Source organism: Betta splendens, chromosome 5 (assembly GCF_900634795.4).
Source record: "Betta splendens chromosome 5, fBetSpl5.4, whole genome shotgun sequence".
Taxonomy (NCBI): Eukaryota; Metazoa; Chordata; class Actinopteri; order Anabantiformes; family Osphronemidae; genus Betta; species Betta splendens.
In genome coordinates, this window is record NC_040885.2 from 10,204,394 (window position 1) to 10,220,127 (window position 15,734).

Here is a 15,734-nt window from a genome sequence, read left to right on the forward strand (position 1 = left end):
TGATACAAATCACATGTGTAATACTGTGCTAAATCTTCCCCAGTTTACCACAATGCGAGAGTAAAAATATCTTTCCCTACTTCATCGCCAGTGAGTCAGAGTTAATGCACAGAGGGGTTAAATGTGATCGTGATGTCCATAAGCTGCTAAGGATGTGAAGTTGGGTTGTGCAGGAAACAGGGAGAGCAGCTTCCTGTTATGTAGAAAAGAGCCTGTTGTACACCAATCAGTCAGTCGGGTGGAGGGGGGGGGGGGGTGCAGGCAAACAATGCTGACTTATCAATGCAGGGGAGGAGATTAAAGATACAGGACGAGAATCACACAGTAACACACATAAATATGAACAGATGGAAGAATGAGAATGTCCTAAAGCCGATCAGAACGTGATGCCTTAACCAAAATACAGCCATTACCACTGGAGCAAATCATAACAGGAAGTTAGATGTTAATAGAAGTCCCAGAAAAAATTAGACAACCAACTCTATTAAAAGAGATTATAGCTTTAACTAATGACCTTACTGATTCCTTGATTATTTGTTTTTATTAATAAATGAATCACCAAACCAGGGTTAACTTACTTAATGGAAATAATGGCAACAGGAGTCAGAACCTCTGTGTGAAGTTATTTCCAATATTCCTCAACAGAGCTCAGGCCTAAGATTAAGAATGACCCCAGAAACATGCAGAATGATCCCAATGCACGTGAAGAGACACGGGCTGGTTACAAATGTCCAAACGGAGACAGATAATGAGCGCACTGTGAACCCATTAGCAGTAAATATGGGCTATTTGTGTATTTGTCACCGCTGTAATGGGACGGTACATTAAACACTCACGAGGGTCGATGCTGACATTTTCAACCCTTGACTGGTGTCGCCGCTCGCGCCGCTGCTCGGTGACGGACCTCGCGCGCGAGCCTCTCTCCATTTGGTTTCCAGTCGCGTCCTGCGCGCCGCGCGACGCACGCGCGATCAGCTGAGCGGACGAAGGCGGACGGGGATGGGTTCGGCAGCGCTCTCTGCGCGGACCCCTTGACGGAGAGTTCGCCGCTGGCTTCGCTTTCGCACGAGAAACATACATATATATGTATTTATACATCGTCCTGTGCGACGCGGAGGTTTTTGTGGACGAAATGCAGGAAACGGTCGCGTCGCCGAGATGAACACAGGTGAGAGGAGCTTCATTGATGTGGCTTCATTTCAGTCTTCATTTAGTTGTCACTGTTCAGTCAAGTGTTGTGAACAAGAGGTGAAAGTGTTTCAGACCTAAACTAGAATTCAGGAGGAAAGTGGTGTAAAGCAAGACGCCAGTTTAGTGGTGGCGAATTGTTAAGGTTTTGCTTGAAAGACAGTCGTTGATCTCAGATGTGTTTAAATCAGATATAGCTCAATTCAAGTGTAAACTCACAGGTTCCTGTAGTTATCAAGGGGTCTCATGCCCATTAGAAAACACAGAACGAGTCCTTTTTACTTTTCAGGGTACAGTTCAATTTTAAAATGTGAACCGCTTCCCTTTATTTGCTGAGCATCAGTGACATCTTGTAACTATTACACACACTAAATGTTGCTTTCTGTCATTTTCTATTAATATTTTTATTTATTAGCATAAAAGCAAAGGCAGCCGGAGAGAGGAGCTTTCTCTCCCTTCAATCGCAGGAAGTGAGTCAGGGAAATCCCTTAGATTTTTTTTTAAGGATGTTAAAGTATCTCACAAACTCGTTTGAAATCTGTAGCTGTTGTGTGTTACACGGACACAACCTGTAGGTTTGTGTAGCTCTTGAATGTGAAATACAAGATGCGCCATTGTTCACGCGATATGTAAACTAGCCTTTGTTAGCAGTCTTGTGAAGAAAATGTTAGTAGCACTATCTGAATGTGATTAGCACCGTGCTAGTACAATGCTACAATACAAAGCTGTCCTTGAGCAGGTGTGGGTCACAGGGACACAATACAAGTGACAAAGCTATTTTAAACGCACATAATCTTACAGTTTCCTCTTCCTGTTGTTCTCTTAGACAGCACCAGGCCTTCTGTTGCTCCAAAGCCACGATTTGTTGGCCACGCCGGTGTGACGCCGCGCTCCCCCGTCATGTCTGCAGCCAGGGGTCCCAAACCCTCCATCGCCCCCAAACCCACAGTCGCACCAGAGCTCAGCGGTAGCAGGCGAGGATGCGCTAACGGCAGCGTCCTCACGGACGGTGAGGTCGGTGGAGGGCGCGGGGCGGAGAACGGTCTGAACCGGCGGACTGCGCCCGAGGAGCAGATTAATGCCTACATCCTCCCGGTGCAAAAGCACAGAGAGGAGGCACTGCACGGGTTCGAGAATGGGGAGGTGACAGGAGGGGAGGAGGAGGAAGACGCGTCCCAGAGGATGGATGAGGACTGGAGGTTGACTGACAGCGCCCTGACGGAGGACGTGGACTCTCTGGACACGCCGTGGCCCAGCGACGCCGGACTCGCGCTCTCCGAGGAGGCGGTGGAGATGACGGACACGGACCTGACGGAGGACATGGACGCCGAGGCCTGTGATGCAGGAGAGGGACTGGCGGACACGGACGGCCTCTCCGTGGGCGACTTTTCCGTTAATAGCCTTGATGAGGAGAAGCAGGGAAGTCCCAGAATTCCAGAGCTTGGCGCATGCGACTGTACAGCGGAGGATTGGAGCGAGGCTCAGGCAGAGAAACCCAGTGTTCCCTTCAATGAGAACATGGAGGACGCTGGCACACGTGCATTATTAGGAGATGAAGACGCGAAGGAATCGGATTGCAGCATCACTTGTAGCATCCTGGGAGGTGGATGTAAAGAGAAGGAGAGGAGTGGAGACCTACAGAACCTCAATAATAATGACTTCATCCTTGAAGACCTTCGATATTTCTGTGATTCTGATGATACGTTGGAGGAGGAGCTGGCCAATGAGTCTTATTATGTCTCTTCAGGGGACATTATTAAGGGACAGTTGATATCAAGGACTACAAAAGCTCACGGGCCACCGCAGAGTCCACAAACGCCTCACAGGCCTCGGATCGTAAACCGCGGAGCAGCAGCTGGAAAATATGAGCAGGTGGAAAATGGACCAACGAGCGTGTCACCTGAGAATCGCAAAAAGACCGGAAACGGCGTCGAGGACGAGGCAGGAGCGCGTAAGAAGAGCGCGTCCTTCACAGTGGAGGAGCGGGAGGTTCGTGCGGCGGAGGCCTCGCCCCGGTACAGGCTGGTCTCCGTCTCCGTGGCGACGGACACCGACGCCTCGCTGACCTCGTCTCTGTCGGAGAGCCAGCTGTTCTCGCCCAACGGCTCCGACGTGTTCAGCGACCCGGACGCCCACATGGTCCCGTTCCTGGACGAGGCCTCGGACGCGGAGCGGGACGTTAGCGACGAGCACGTTTACGAGGAGCCGGGGCACAGCTCGCAGGCGGAGACTGTTTTTCCAGTCGACAGGAAGGCGGCGGGGACGCGTTCCCGCTCGCTCATACACTGCGCTAATACCAGCGCGGCCGATGTGGGGGGTCACAGGTCCTACGTGAGCGGATTTGGACCCCCGGCGCTAAGCAGCAGCCCCATGCTAGTTTCAACGCGCCACAGGAGCGTGTCCAAGCCCCAGTACCTGTCGCTGCACCCCCGCTCCCTCTCCGTGGAGGGCCCCGACCTGCCCCTCTGCGTCTTCAGAGACAGGGAGGGCGCCATTTGCTCATCCGGGAGCTTCTCCAGATGCTCCCCCCTGTCCAGCGGCCTGTCCACGCCGATGTCTGCCGTGGACATCCCGCCGCCGTTTGAGCTCGCCTCCATCACCAAGAAGCCCATCGCAAAGAGCTCCCCCTCGCTGCTCGCCGGCGGCGACTCGCCGGAGAAAAACAGGAAGAAGAAGTCGTCCATAAAGCGCTTCCTGATGCTCAGGTTCAGGCGGAAAGCGGAGAGCAAGCCCGCGGTGGACGCCAGCCCGTCTTCGCCCCAGTCCAGCCGCCGCGCCGCCGCCAGGCTCCCGGACCCGGACCGGCACAGCGCCGGCGGCTCCCCGCGGCTCAGACCCCAGCTCCGCTCAGCGCCGGCCTCCGCCGTTCTGCTCTACAAGGAGAGCGGGAGACGGGGCGGCGCCGTGGCCTTCCTCACCCGCAGCGTGGTCCGCGTGGAGTCCTTCGAGGACCGCTCCCGCGCGCCCTTCACGCCCCTCCCCCTCACCAAGCCCCGCTCCATTTCCTTCCCCAACGCCGACACCTCGGACTACGAGAACGTCCCCGCCATCAGCTCGGACTACGAGAACCTGCAGGTGCCGCAGCGGAGGCCCGTCCGGCAGGTGCCGTTCCCCAACTACTTCGACCGGCCCAGTCGAGCGCTGTCGCCTGCCAGCGAGACGGACGGCTACGTGGACATGAGCAGCCTCCCCGGGTTCGAAAGGAAAAGCAAGTCACCTCAGCAGGAAGCAGAAAGGTAGAAGTCTAAGCTACAGCAGATCTGTCCTTCCCAGTACAGTCCCCCCCCCCCCCCCCCCCCCCCCCCCCCCCCCCACACACACACACACACCCGCATTCCTCTTGGTTGTGCCCATATCATACAGGCTGCTCAGGATGATTAATTGTCAGAGCTTCTCAGAGTCATTTCTCTTCTGGAGCCACTCAGGAACAACAGGCTGATACGATCTCAGCGTGTTCTGCAGTCAGCGCTGCACCGCAGAGCTCCCACCATGTTCATCGTGTGCAACGTGAAAAGAATGAAGCATTATCCTATGCTTCATATTCATCCGTGCGTTAATAGATTCAAACAAATCGTCATTTTATCCATTCCAGATTTTATAATTGGACAGATTTTGCTTCGCATTTTAAAGTACACACCTAAAGTAAAATAGAATAGTAAATAGGAAACAGTGGCTGTAGCGTGTGGCCGTGTCCAGCGGTGGAAGCTGGTGGCTCTGTCGCGGCCTGAAGGAGTCATTCCAGCAGATACGATGGCTCAGATCATGGGAGGCTTTTCCCCCGTCACTGCTGTCACTGGAGCGAATGAGCTCGATGAACCCGGGGCCAAAGGAGATTCATATTTTACGCCTCCTGTAATATATACGTGTAGATTTCCCCCCCGAGCCCCCGCGCGCCACAGCCGGGCTGCGATAAGAGATAGGTGCTGTTTCTGGGGGAGTGATATAAAGGCTTAATATAGACGCGGCGCTCGTAGTTTATGGTTTACGCGCCTCCTGGGAGCTCATCCAAACTTTGGTCCCCTGTGCAGTAATGGGCCGTGCGGCGCTAATGTGTGCGGTGCAGAGACCTGAACTGCTCACATATGTCGTTCATATGTGGCTTATTTGCATCTCATTGGGAGTTAAATGAAACATCGGTGAGCCATTCGGTCACAAGGACGACTAACACTTTTATTTGCGTCGCCGGCACCCCCCGCGGAGCGGCGGCCATTAGCATAGTCATTTGGGTTCCCTGCAGAAGAGAACGTCGCAGCATAAAGCACAGACATGTGTCCCTGGTTGGGTGTAGTTGTCACCGCAGGCCTTTCAGGATGACTTCAGTGGTTTATCTAGACCTGCAACGCGCGATCTGTGTCTGCTTGTAGTGATATTTCAATGCAGAGGATCTTAACGGACCATAAAGATGACTGGGCTGCTTAAATGATTCATTTCCAATTTGTGGGGAAATAAAAGTGAGGGCTGAGATTATTAAACGTACACAATACTAATATGTTTCTCCAATGACATTTTAGATGAAATACAAAAATGTGAATCCACTGCAGTGTAATTATTGTACAAACAATCGCTACAGTAGTAGTTAGTGCATGTGACCATGCCTCTTTGCCTCCAGTGCCTATACGGAAGCCTACAACGTGTGTTCGCTGGCCGCGGGTCCACAGTGTGGATCTGCGGTGGACGCGGGGGGAGAAACAGCGGGTGAGGAGGACCAGGGACGCACCTCAGAGGAGGAGGACGGAGGAGCCGACAGCAATTATGACAAACAGGTTTAACGGCGTTAACATTATCAGCAGGGAGCTGCTTAATAACGTCACAGCCAATGCGGTTTGTCCAAAAATGTCCCATACGTGTTTAAAGAAGAGCAAAATAAAACCTGATCTGTTCTTCACCTTGGGCAACTGCTAGAATTGCCCTCACAAGCCCGCCGTTAATGCAGGTTAATGGAGGTTAATGGACCACTACAAGAGTGTCCTCATTATTTAGTGTTTGATTGCTGCTTAGAGCCAGCTACGTGTGCGTTGATGCTCATTACAACAGCATATTGTGATTGTTTACAGCCCGATGGTCGATCCAGAGCCTTTTACGTTGCTAAGGAGCTGGTGGACACGGAGAGATTGTGAGTTCCAAGTGAATGTATTTCCTTATCATCCATTTGGGCTGTTTTCTGATTCATTTTGAAATGTTTGTATCTTCCCCGCCGCAGGCATGTGAAAGCGCTCAAACGTCTTCAAGAAGTGAGTGTATTCATTAAGCTTTACTGTGCGGTAGATTCTATAACAGGCAACGAACTTCATTAAAATGTGTAAACAAATCGCCGTCCCTCCTTCCTGTGGGCCAGGACTTCCGGGAAGCAGTGGGATCGGCGGTTGGGGATGAGGGGGAGCCGGTGCTGGAGGAGGAGAGGCTTCGGGAGATTCTCAACGAGCTGCCTGATGTCTACGCGCTGCACCGGCAGATCCTAACTGAGCTGGAGAACCGCCTCCGACACTGGTGAGACGCTGGAGCGCTGCCGCCCCGGCAGAGCGCTGCGAGGACGGCCTGAGGGCAGCTCATCCACCTGCTCGCGTGTCTCACTCAGGGACGAGAGCCAGAGGATCGCGGACATCTTCCTGTCTAGGAAGGCGGAGTTCTTGGTCTTCACCACCTACATCGGCCACTACGACCGAAGCGTCAGCCTGCTGGAGAGCAGCTGCAGAAGCTCTCCTGCCTTTGCAGCTATTGTTCACCAGTTTGAGGTCAGACCTACTGTGTAGTGCCTCATGCAACAAATATAATATAAATATTAATAAATAACTATGGTGCTGAACTCATATATCTGATAGTTATCGTAAGCTTTTTTAATCTCTGCACATTATCTATCAAATGCACTGTGCATGACAAAGATGGAGCTGAGATTGTAATAGAGAATGTTTAGGATTAGTGCGTGTGTGTGTGTGTGCGTGTGCGTGCGTGCGTGCGTGCGTGCGTGCGTGTGTGTCTGTGTGTGTGTTTTAATGAAAAGGCAGATTGATAAGTGAATAGCACTTTCATTTAAGAGACCCACTTCACTTCAGCGTCCTCAGAATAACAGTTCAGTGCTAAACATTCCTTTAAGACCAGGGGCCTCTGAAAATGAATGTAGGCTGCTTTTCCCAACAGCTTTAGTGAGAAGTTATAATTAGCCCTTTAAATTAACGGTATCAGCCGCTGACAATCTTACAGGGTTTACCATTTCAAATATAAACGTCTGTGATCATTCCCAAATGGTTAATAGAAGGATCAGCAACTGTTCACGATCCATGTCGTTTTATTTATGGCCAGATATTATCCAGCCAGCTGATGGTGGGGATCAGTGATAAGACTGGCGTTTGTTTGTTTCTCTCCTTATTTTCCGCAGGGACCCGTCTTTAAGGCCTAGCTGGACTGTAGATGGAAACCCAATGGCACTGTTTACATGCATCTCATTTATGGACAAAGGAGTTTTCAATATTTCTCTCCATTTTATAGACCACTGAGGAGAGTAGTTGGCAGGAAGTCTGCACAGCGTGGCAGTTTCTTCTTCCTGATTTAAGAGCATCTTTGTTTAAAAGTCCTCAGATTCTCCCCAGCAGCGCGTGTGTTAATTAGGGCAGGGCACGTCTTGCTGTAAACGTTTAATTATTTACTTTTTATTATGTACTGACGAACCTTTAAATGACTTTCACAAAATCAACCCATTGTGTTCACACCTATAATTAAGCGTTGTGTGAGATGTGCTGGAGTTTTGTCCTCTTCTTAATTACACATTCAACAGCCGAGGTTTGTTTCCATCAGTCTGTTTATAATGAACAATACTAGACAGAAAATGTTGATTTCGTGTTTGTTTGCTTTGTCCCAGCAGCAGAGTCCACCTGGGGAAAAGGTGTGTGTGAGACATCAGCTCCTGCAGGTCATTGTGCGGGTGGCTCAGTACCGCATGCTGCTTACGGGTGAGTCAAGCTTAGGATACAGGACCCAAATTAAAAATATACTCACACAACGGCTCCCAGAAGGAATCCATTTTCCGTCTCCCATTTTATAGATTACCTCAACAACCTGTCTCCTGATTCCAGGGAATATGAAGACACCCAAGGTACCCCACACAAACAGTGACTCGTGTGGAGGGAGGCTGCTCCCTCCACTCTCTGTCACACACAGGACACTCTTATTGCTCTGTCTGTGCTATCTGAGCTCATTTGGTGCAGAGACGTGGCCTCCAGAGAGCCAATTTAGATTGTTTTTTTTTTTCAATTGCGGTGGGAACAGTCATTTCGCCTCTACGTCGTGCATTGCTGTTCGTGAGAAGTCGGGTTGCAGCAGCACTATCTCTTTGTGTATCTGCGATAAGGGAGCCACCCCGGCCCAGGCTTGTAGGGGCGGCCAGACTCCTGACTCACTTTGACTTTTATGTTCGGAGGAACTTTGTGAATAGACACAGTGATAGGGATGCGCTCGTTCTGTGTGTGTGCTGATCTCTGTCTGTGTTTTGTCTGGTTCAGCGGCCGTGGTGGTCGTGTCTGACATAGCAGATCAAGTAAATGACAGCTTGCAACACGGGGTGAGTGTCACATTAAGGTGCATTTGAATATTATTATTATTAGTAAATCAAAATAGAACTCTCAAGATGTGAGTGATGTCAAGACGCTTGTTTGGCAAACGTGTCAAAGTCAACAATAAAAGACAAAATCACAACAAGGTGCAAACCAGAAAGACATGATTCGACCTATTACAGGCTACATTTCCATATCTTCATAATTTCATCCAATAACAAGGAAACCTGTGATAAAAGCCACGCAGAATCTTCGTGGGGGGGTTGACTGTGTTCCTCTCGTCTCTACGTCTCAGGAGAACTTGTTGCGCCTGGTCAACATTGAGTACAGCGTGCGCGGCCAGCGGGACCTGCTGCAGCCCGGACGGGTACGACTGTGTCCGATAACACCATTGTTTCTGTCTGACGGCACCACCACGCCCTGTCTGCTCTGTCTGCTCTGTCTGCTCTGTCTGCTCTGTCCATCCTGTCTGCCCTGTCTGCTCTGTCTGCTCTGTCTGCTCTCTCCATCCTGTCTGCTCTGTCCATCCTGTCTGCTCTGTCTGCTCTGTCCATCCTGTCTGCCCTGTCTGCTCTGTCTGCTCTGTCTGCTCTCTCCATCCTGTCTGCTCTGTCTGCCCTGTCTGCTCTGTCTGCTTTGTCTGCTCTGTCTGCTCTGTCCATCCTGTCTGCTCTGTCCATCCTGTCTGCTCTGTCCATCCTGTCTGCCCTGTCTGCTCTGTCTGCTTTGTCTGCTCTGTCTGCTCTGTCCATCCTGTCTGCTCTGTCTGCCCTGTCTGCTCTGTCTGCCCTGTCCATCCTGTCTGCCCTGTCTGCTCTGTCTGCTTTGTCTGCCCTGTCTGCTCTGTCCATCCTGTCTGCCCTGTCTGCCCTGTCTGCTCTGTCCATCCTGTCTGCTCTGTCTGCTCTGTCCATCCTGTCTGCTCTGTTCATCCTGTCTGTCCTGTCTGCTCTGTCTGCTTTGTCCATCCTGTCTGCCCTGTCTGCTCTGTCTGCCCTGTCTGCTCTGTCCATCCTGTCTGCCCTGTCTGCTCTGTCTGCTCTGTCTGCTCTCTCCATCCTGTCTGCTCTGTCCATCCTGTCTGCTCTGTCTGCTCTGTCCATCCTGTCTGCCCTGTCTGCTCTGTCTGCTCTGTCTGCTCTCTCCATCCTGTCTGCTCTGTCTGCCCTGTCTGCTCTGTCTGCTTTGTCTGCTCTGTCTGCTCTGTCCATCCTGTCTGCTCTGTCCATCCTGTCTGCTCTGTCCATCCTGTCTGCCCTGTCTGCTCTGTCTGCTTTGTCTGCTCTGTCTGCTCTGTCCATCCTGTCTGCTCTGTCTGCCCTGTCTGCTCTGTCTGCCCTGTCCATCCTGTCTGCCCTGTCTGCTCTGTCTGCTTTGTCTGCCCTGTCTGCTCTGTCCATCCTGTCTGCCCTGTCTGCCCTGTCTGCTCTGTCCATCCTGTCTGCTCTGTCTGCTCTGTCTGCTCTGTCCATCCTGTCTGCTCTGTTCATCCTGTCTGCCCTGTCTGCTCTGTCTGCTTTGTCCATCCTGTCTGCCCTGTCTGCTCTGTCTGCCCTGTCTGCTCTGTCCATCCTGTCTGCCCTGTCTGCTCTGTCTGCTCTGTCTGCTCTGTCTGCCCCGCACCGCCCTGGTGTCGCCCTTTACACTTACTGTAACATCAGCTACTGTAGATGCCCTGGGTCCATCACCATAGGATCCTGATTGGCTTTAAAGAGCGTGTGTTGTGTGTCGTTCACCAGGTTTTCGTGAAGGAGGGCACCCTGATGAAGGTCAGCAGGAAGAGCCGCCAGCCACGCCATCTGTTTTTGGTAACGTCTGTTTCTTGTTTATATAAATGGATCCCCATCTTCATTTTTTGGTGTTTTTGTCTCATACTCGGTTCTGTTTACGACACTTTTGTTGACATCTCGTACAATTTGTGTGAAAAACGAACTCGGCGGCTTCTGTCTGCTCTACTTCTATGTGCAGGCTGCTCTGCTAAGAGCAGGGTTTCCTGACAGGATGTTTCCGCTTTTATATTGACACAACAGGAAAGGTCAACACCAGCTCATTGTAATCTGAGGGATCCACGTTCACCTGCGAATCTCACAATATTAGTCAATTGTGTGTGACTTTCATGTAGACGGTGCTCTCAGCACATGTGAAAGTAAACAAGAGACAGAAGGATGTGCTGCGGAGCACCTGTCACACATTATATGACGTTGACGCAAACAAGATATAGAACAAAACATTGAGTTGTTAAGCCTTAATATTCTCTGGAGAGAATATTGTAATTAAGAGAGATTAGAAAATAAAACGCCTTTGCACATTATGCATCGAGCATCATCAGAGCATCCCTTCTGCCTCCTGTGGTGTTTTTGAAATTCGTCATCTGGGTTCAGCACTAAAAAAGCTCGTAAATGTCTCTTCTGGAGGAATGTGGATAATTATCAGTACATAACTTTCATCCTGCCGGCTTGTGCACCCAGACACTGATCACGTGCTGCTGGTTATTATTAACACTGAGGACAACATAATATCTTAAATCTGCAGGAGCTGGGAGTTTCTCAAAGAAGCTACTAAAACAAGCAGGGACAGCAGCCAAATAATGCAGAGCTTGAACAATGTGAATCAAACCTTTGTAGGGTTTTAAAATTGAGAAATTTCCTCCATATATGTTTTATAATATATAATATTCCTTTGTTGCTTTTGCATTTTTACACAGGAGGGACATCTAAATTCAGATTCTTTTAGGGTGTTTTTTATGCTTTCACACACAGCGTCATATTGAAATGAAAACAATAATACGTGCAACGAGACAAGTTTTTAACTTTGCTGCCACCTAGTGGACAATTACTGTATATACAGGAATGAAGGCTTTGTAATAACATCGAAAAGGACAAACATTTATTAAACACTGACATTCATTCATGTCTGGGTTGTGGATGTGTTTTCTGTTGCCAGATGAACGATGTGTTGCTCTACACGTTTCCACAGCAGGATGGGAAATACAGACTGAAGAACTCTGTGTCACTCGCTGGGTTGAAGGTCAGACTCCATCAAGTTCTCTTGCATAGAGAATCTGCCTAATTTCTTATCATTATTCTCAAACCTCAAAACCTTTTTGGTTGTGTCATCTGTTTCTACTTGTCTCTTATTTCGTTTCCTTCTTGTGTGAATTCTCTAACCAGGTCAGTAAACCCGTCATAGAAAATGTCCAGAACGCTCTGAAGATCGAGGCCTCAGACGTCTCCATCACTTTGTCTGCGAGGTGGGTCTGCACGATGCTGGTTGTGTTTGTCCCTTCTTCACTGTTTAAGCTTTGATTGGCAAAATCAATATTATAACCAAAATGCATTTGCGTGTTGTTTGCAGTTCTTTCATTGAACGAGAGGACTGGTTTTACACTCTGAACCGGACTGTGACCGAACATGCAAGAAAGTCCACATCAGGGTTCAACAGCTGCTCAGGAGAAGTGAGCAAACGCTGTCCCTCTGTATATTATTGTTACAATCCATGAACGTGTCTCCGTTCATTCCGAGTGACCTCGGCGCGTGTGTTGTCGCGTGTTGCAGGCCAGAGACCGTACGCGTCTGTGTCTGGGAGAGAAAGCTCCCACACTCGTGCCCGTTTCAGAAGTGATGATGTGTATGAACTGCACGTCGGACTTCAGCCTCACCCTGCGCAGGCACCACTGCCACGGCTGCGGGAGAGTGAGTCTCACACAAAGACCAGAACCGCTGATGTGTGACGCCTTTGTATTTTATATGTTTGGTTGTATTCTGCTCATAGATTGTTTGTCGAAGCTGCTCCAGGAACAGGTATCCTCTCAAATATATGAAAGACCGCATGGCCAAAGTGTGCGACCACTGCTACAACGAGCTGACAAAGAGAGGTGGGACCTGTTTTAGTCCCATCACTGGCCTGTTCCTATAGACTCAGAGTCTCGTCTAGTCCACATACTGAGAAACATGCACATTTGAAGTTTTTGGCTTAAGTTGTGTCTCTGTCTTCACTGCGTCTGTGTTGATGCTGGTTCCTCGGCAGGTGGAGAAGTTCCGGCTCTGGCAGGAAAGAACAGCCCTCGTCCAAACCGCTCCAGTCGTCCTCTCTCAGCCATGTTTCAAAGCATTCACCCTCCAAACATCTGGAGGCATCGAAAAGGCACCGTCACCTTCAACCAGGTACCGTATTCGCTGCCTGAACGCGTTGTTCTGTCTGCACAGAGGTGGTCCCTCAGTTCCAGTAGGTAACTGGTGGTGTGACTGGTTGCAACGGGCGCAGGTGACGGTGTCGGAGGAAGGCTCCATCAGCGGCACTCTGCAGCGCAGCAAGAAGAGCAAGAGGAACTGGAAGAGGCTGTGGTTCCTCCTCAAAGACAAGGTGCTTTACACCTACCAGGCCCAAGAGGTGAGGGGAAACATGCACTCCCCTTCAACCTGAGCAGCACACGTTCGCACGTAGCCGGCTGAACGGGGGAGGCGTCCGACTCACCCTCGGCACATCTGTCTGCAGGAGAAGGTGGCGTCGGAGAGTTTGCCTCTGCTGGGTTTCACGGTGAAGCTGCCCGACAGGCAGCAGGGAGAGGACGGGCCCAACGTCTTCCAGCTTTACCACAAGAACACGCTGTATTACAGCTTCAAAGCCGAGGACAACCGCACAGCCCGGAGGTGAGATTCCTGCTCACGCCGTGTGCCGGTTCATCACAGTCTGAGGTTAAACGGCTCACTAGGCTTATTACCGCCTGCCTGTTATTCATTTGAGCTCTCCCGCTGCATTGCCTTCACACAGGTGGGCCAACGCCATGGAGGAGGCCACGGTTTTATAGGATACATACACGCACACTGGTGGGTTTCTTCTACGAATAAAAAAAAAAAAAAAAAAAAACGCAGCCAAACCAAAAAGGGAATATTACATTCTGCCTGCGAGTGGTTGCTTGTGAGGGAAGAAGACGCGGTGTTCTCTGGAAGGGGACGCCATCACCTACTTTATCGACCTCCAGCATCTCTCGCCTGCCGCTACCGCAGGTGTGATGTAGCCTTGGCCCAGATACCTGCCAGCGTGGAACATGCATCTCACCTCCTTCACTTCCAGCGTATGGATTTCTGGAACACAAGAAATGACTCAATGATTCGAGCAATTCGTCCACTGTATAAAACTAATAACGTAATGACTGCATAGAATAATTGATTAATAATCACTGTAATTATTTTTTTAAATAATTGGGCATGCTGTCATTTCACTGTGTGTCTCTCCACTGGTTTAAATGCATCTCTTACTAATGCTTTGACTCACAGGTCATGGGTCAGTCTGTACAGTCTGTCATGGGTCAGTCTGTACACGGAAATGCTTCTTTATTGGCAATATATAGTCAAGGAAGTCACATTAAAAGAACTGCATCCAATGTAATTTAAATTCCTACACTCCCCAAACATGTTGTTACAAGGAAACGCTGACTTCATGGATGTTCATGACTTTGTACTGTACTTGAAGGTCTTTTAAGTTTTTTTTTTTCTATCACCATTGATTTGAAGTAAAGTAAGACTGGAGACTGTTGTGATGGAGGGCGTCTGCGTTTTCTCTGCCTCCTCCTCGTGTCCTCTAGATGGCACACGGTCTGAACATTAAAGCTGGCTGTCATTGACTTCCTCTCGCCGCGTCCTTGCTGGTAGAGCTACATACGCTAACAATAGAAACGCGGCCCCTATGGTGCAGCGCTGTTTGCAGTCTGCTCATAGAACCTCCCGTGCCACACGTGTGCTGGTATGTAGCACGTTTGTGGCCTTTTCTGATGCACGACCTACTGGTGGGTTTCAGACCACACTAGCTGCTGGGGCTGAGCCCTCTAGCTGCTGACGAGCTCGCCGGGGACCGTGTGATACAGAGACCAGTGTGCTGTGTGGCCAAAGAAAGGCCAAGCCTGCTCCGCTTCTCGTCTGCCCCTGAGGCTTTCTGACCCAGAATAATACCCGGCAGAAAGTTTGCTTTCTGGGGCTTCAGAAAAGTTGCAGACACCTCGCCCTATATAGAGAACAGATCATTTATCACCCTGTTCTCCATCTCTAGCCCTAGATTACTTCAGCTCCTCCTCTTGCTGTTGTAGTAAAGATGCAGTTCACAAATTCTTTACTAATGACAGTTACTGTTCAGCACAGTTTCAAAATTGTCTAGTTAGCTTTTAACATAAGTTTTAATTCATTCTCTATATGTAAACCTTTCATCTACTTTTTCTATACTTCTGCTTATGACATTTCTGCTTTTAGCAAAGCCAGAAAACAGGAAATATTGTGTGGCGTCAGCAAAGGATCAAACCGGACTTACATCATTGCTGCGACCTGACGGACAGTCCGCTAATGGATTAAGAAATGCGATGAAGGCCTCCTGTAGATGCAAAATGTATTTAACAGTGAGGCGGCGGCAGTGTCGTAATCCGAGCTCGCTTCTGTGTCACTGCAGGCTGGACAAATGGAGAGCGACGCGGATAATCAATGATACACTCAGCCTACTCATTAAGTCAGACGCATTGAGCCTGGTTATGTGTACTCAGCCTCGGGCATCATTAACAAACAAAGGTGAAAAAGATGAAACGTCGTCTGAACTGAGCGGCCCATCCGCGGTCACGTGACCTCTGCCAGAGGAGACGAAGAACTATGTTAAAGACACTGACTCTCCCTCGGTCCCCGCTCGTTTTTTCAGTGTTGGTCCAAAAAGGCAGCGCATTGTTTGTGTTGCTGTCGTGAGCTGCAGCAGCGCGCCTTCCCGTTTCTCATGGTGCCGTGTGGGCAGCGGATCCTCAGGGGAAAGGCAAAGATTTCATTACATAATAGCCGGAGATTTAAAGAAAAGAACGCTGAGGAACAGGAGACGGGGGGAAGTGGCTGTGACCCCGTGACAGCGCTGCGTTTGCACCTTGTGCTCGTTTGCTCGTGCTGACAGAAAGGATGTGAAAAGCCTGGAAGAAGAGAGGAACGCACTCTTATGTCCCACTTTGCAAACTCTTTGCAGCCCACACTGCCAAGTCCA

The 15,734-nt window shown here is 49.9% G+C and overlaps 1 protein-coding gene across 3 annotated transcripts; it reads left to right on the forward strand.

The window, feature by feature from the left end:
* The first annotated feature begins 917 nt into the window (after positions 1-917).
* Positions 918-14,271, forward strand: LOC114855956 (FYVE, RhoGEF and PH domain-containing protein 5-like). 3 transcript variants are annotated; one of them, XM_029151498.3, is made up of 21 exons: positions 918-1,168; positions 2,015-4,424; positions 5,798-5,951; positions 6,243-6,301; positions 6,389-6,419; positions 6,524-6,675; positions 6,764-6,920; positions 8,042-8,132; positions 8,225-8,275; positions 8,682-8,740; positions 9,028-9,099; positions 10,472-10,540; positions 11,676-11,759; positions 11,903-11,982; positions 12,087-12,186; positions 12,287-12,424; positions 12,504-12,606; positions 12,759-12,895; positions 12,996-13,121; positions 13,227-13,381; positions 13,503-14,271. In XM_029151498.3, exons 1-21 carry the CDS (start codon positions 1,159-1,161, stop codon positions 13,537-13,539), a joined length of 4,275 nt encoding a protein of 1,424 aa, XP_029007331.1. In that variant the 5' UTR covers positions 918-1,158; the 3' UTR covers positions 13,540-14,271. The 3 variants fall into 3 exon arrangements, with proteins under 3 accessions (XP_029007331.1, XP_029007333.1, XP_029007332.1); XM_029151500.3 differs by having other exon boundaries at positions 12,996-13,094; XM_029151499.3 differs by having other exon boundaries at positions 8,045-8,132.
* Positions 14,272-15,734: the final 1,463 nt, after the last annotated feature.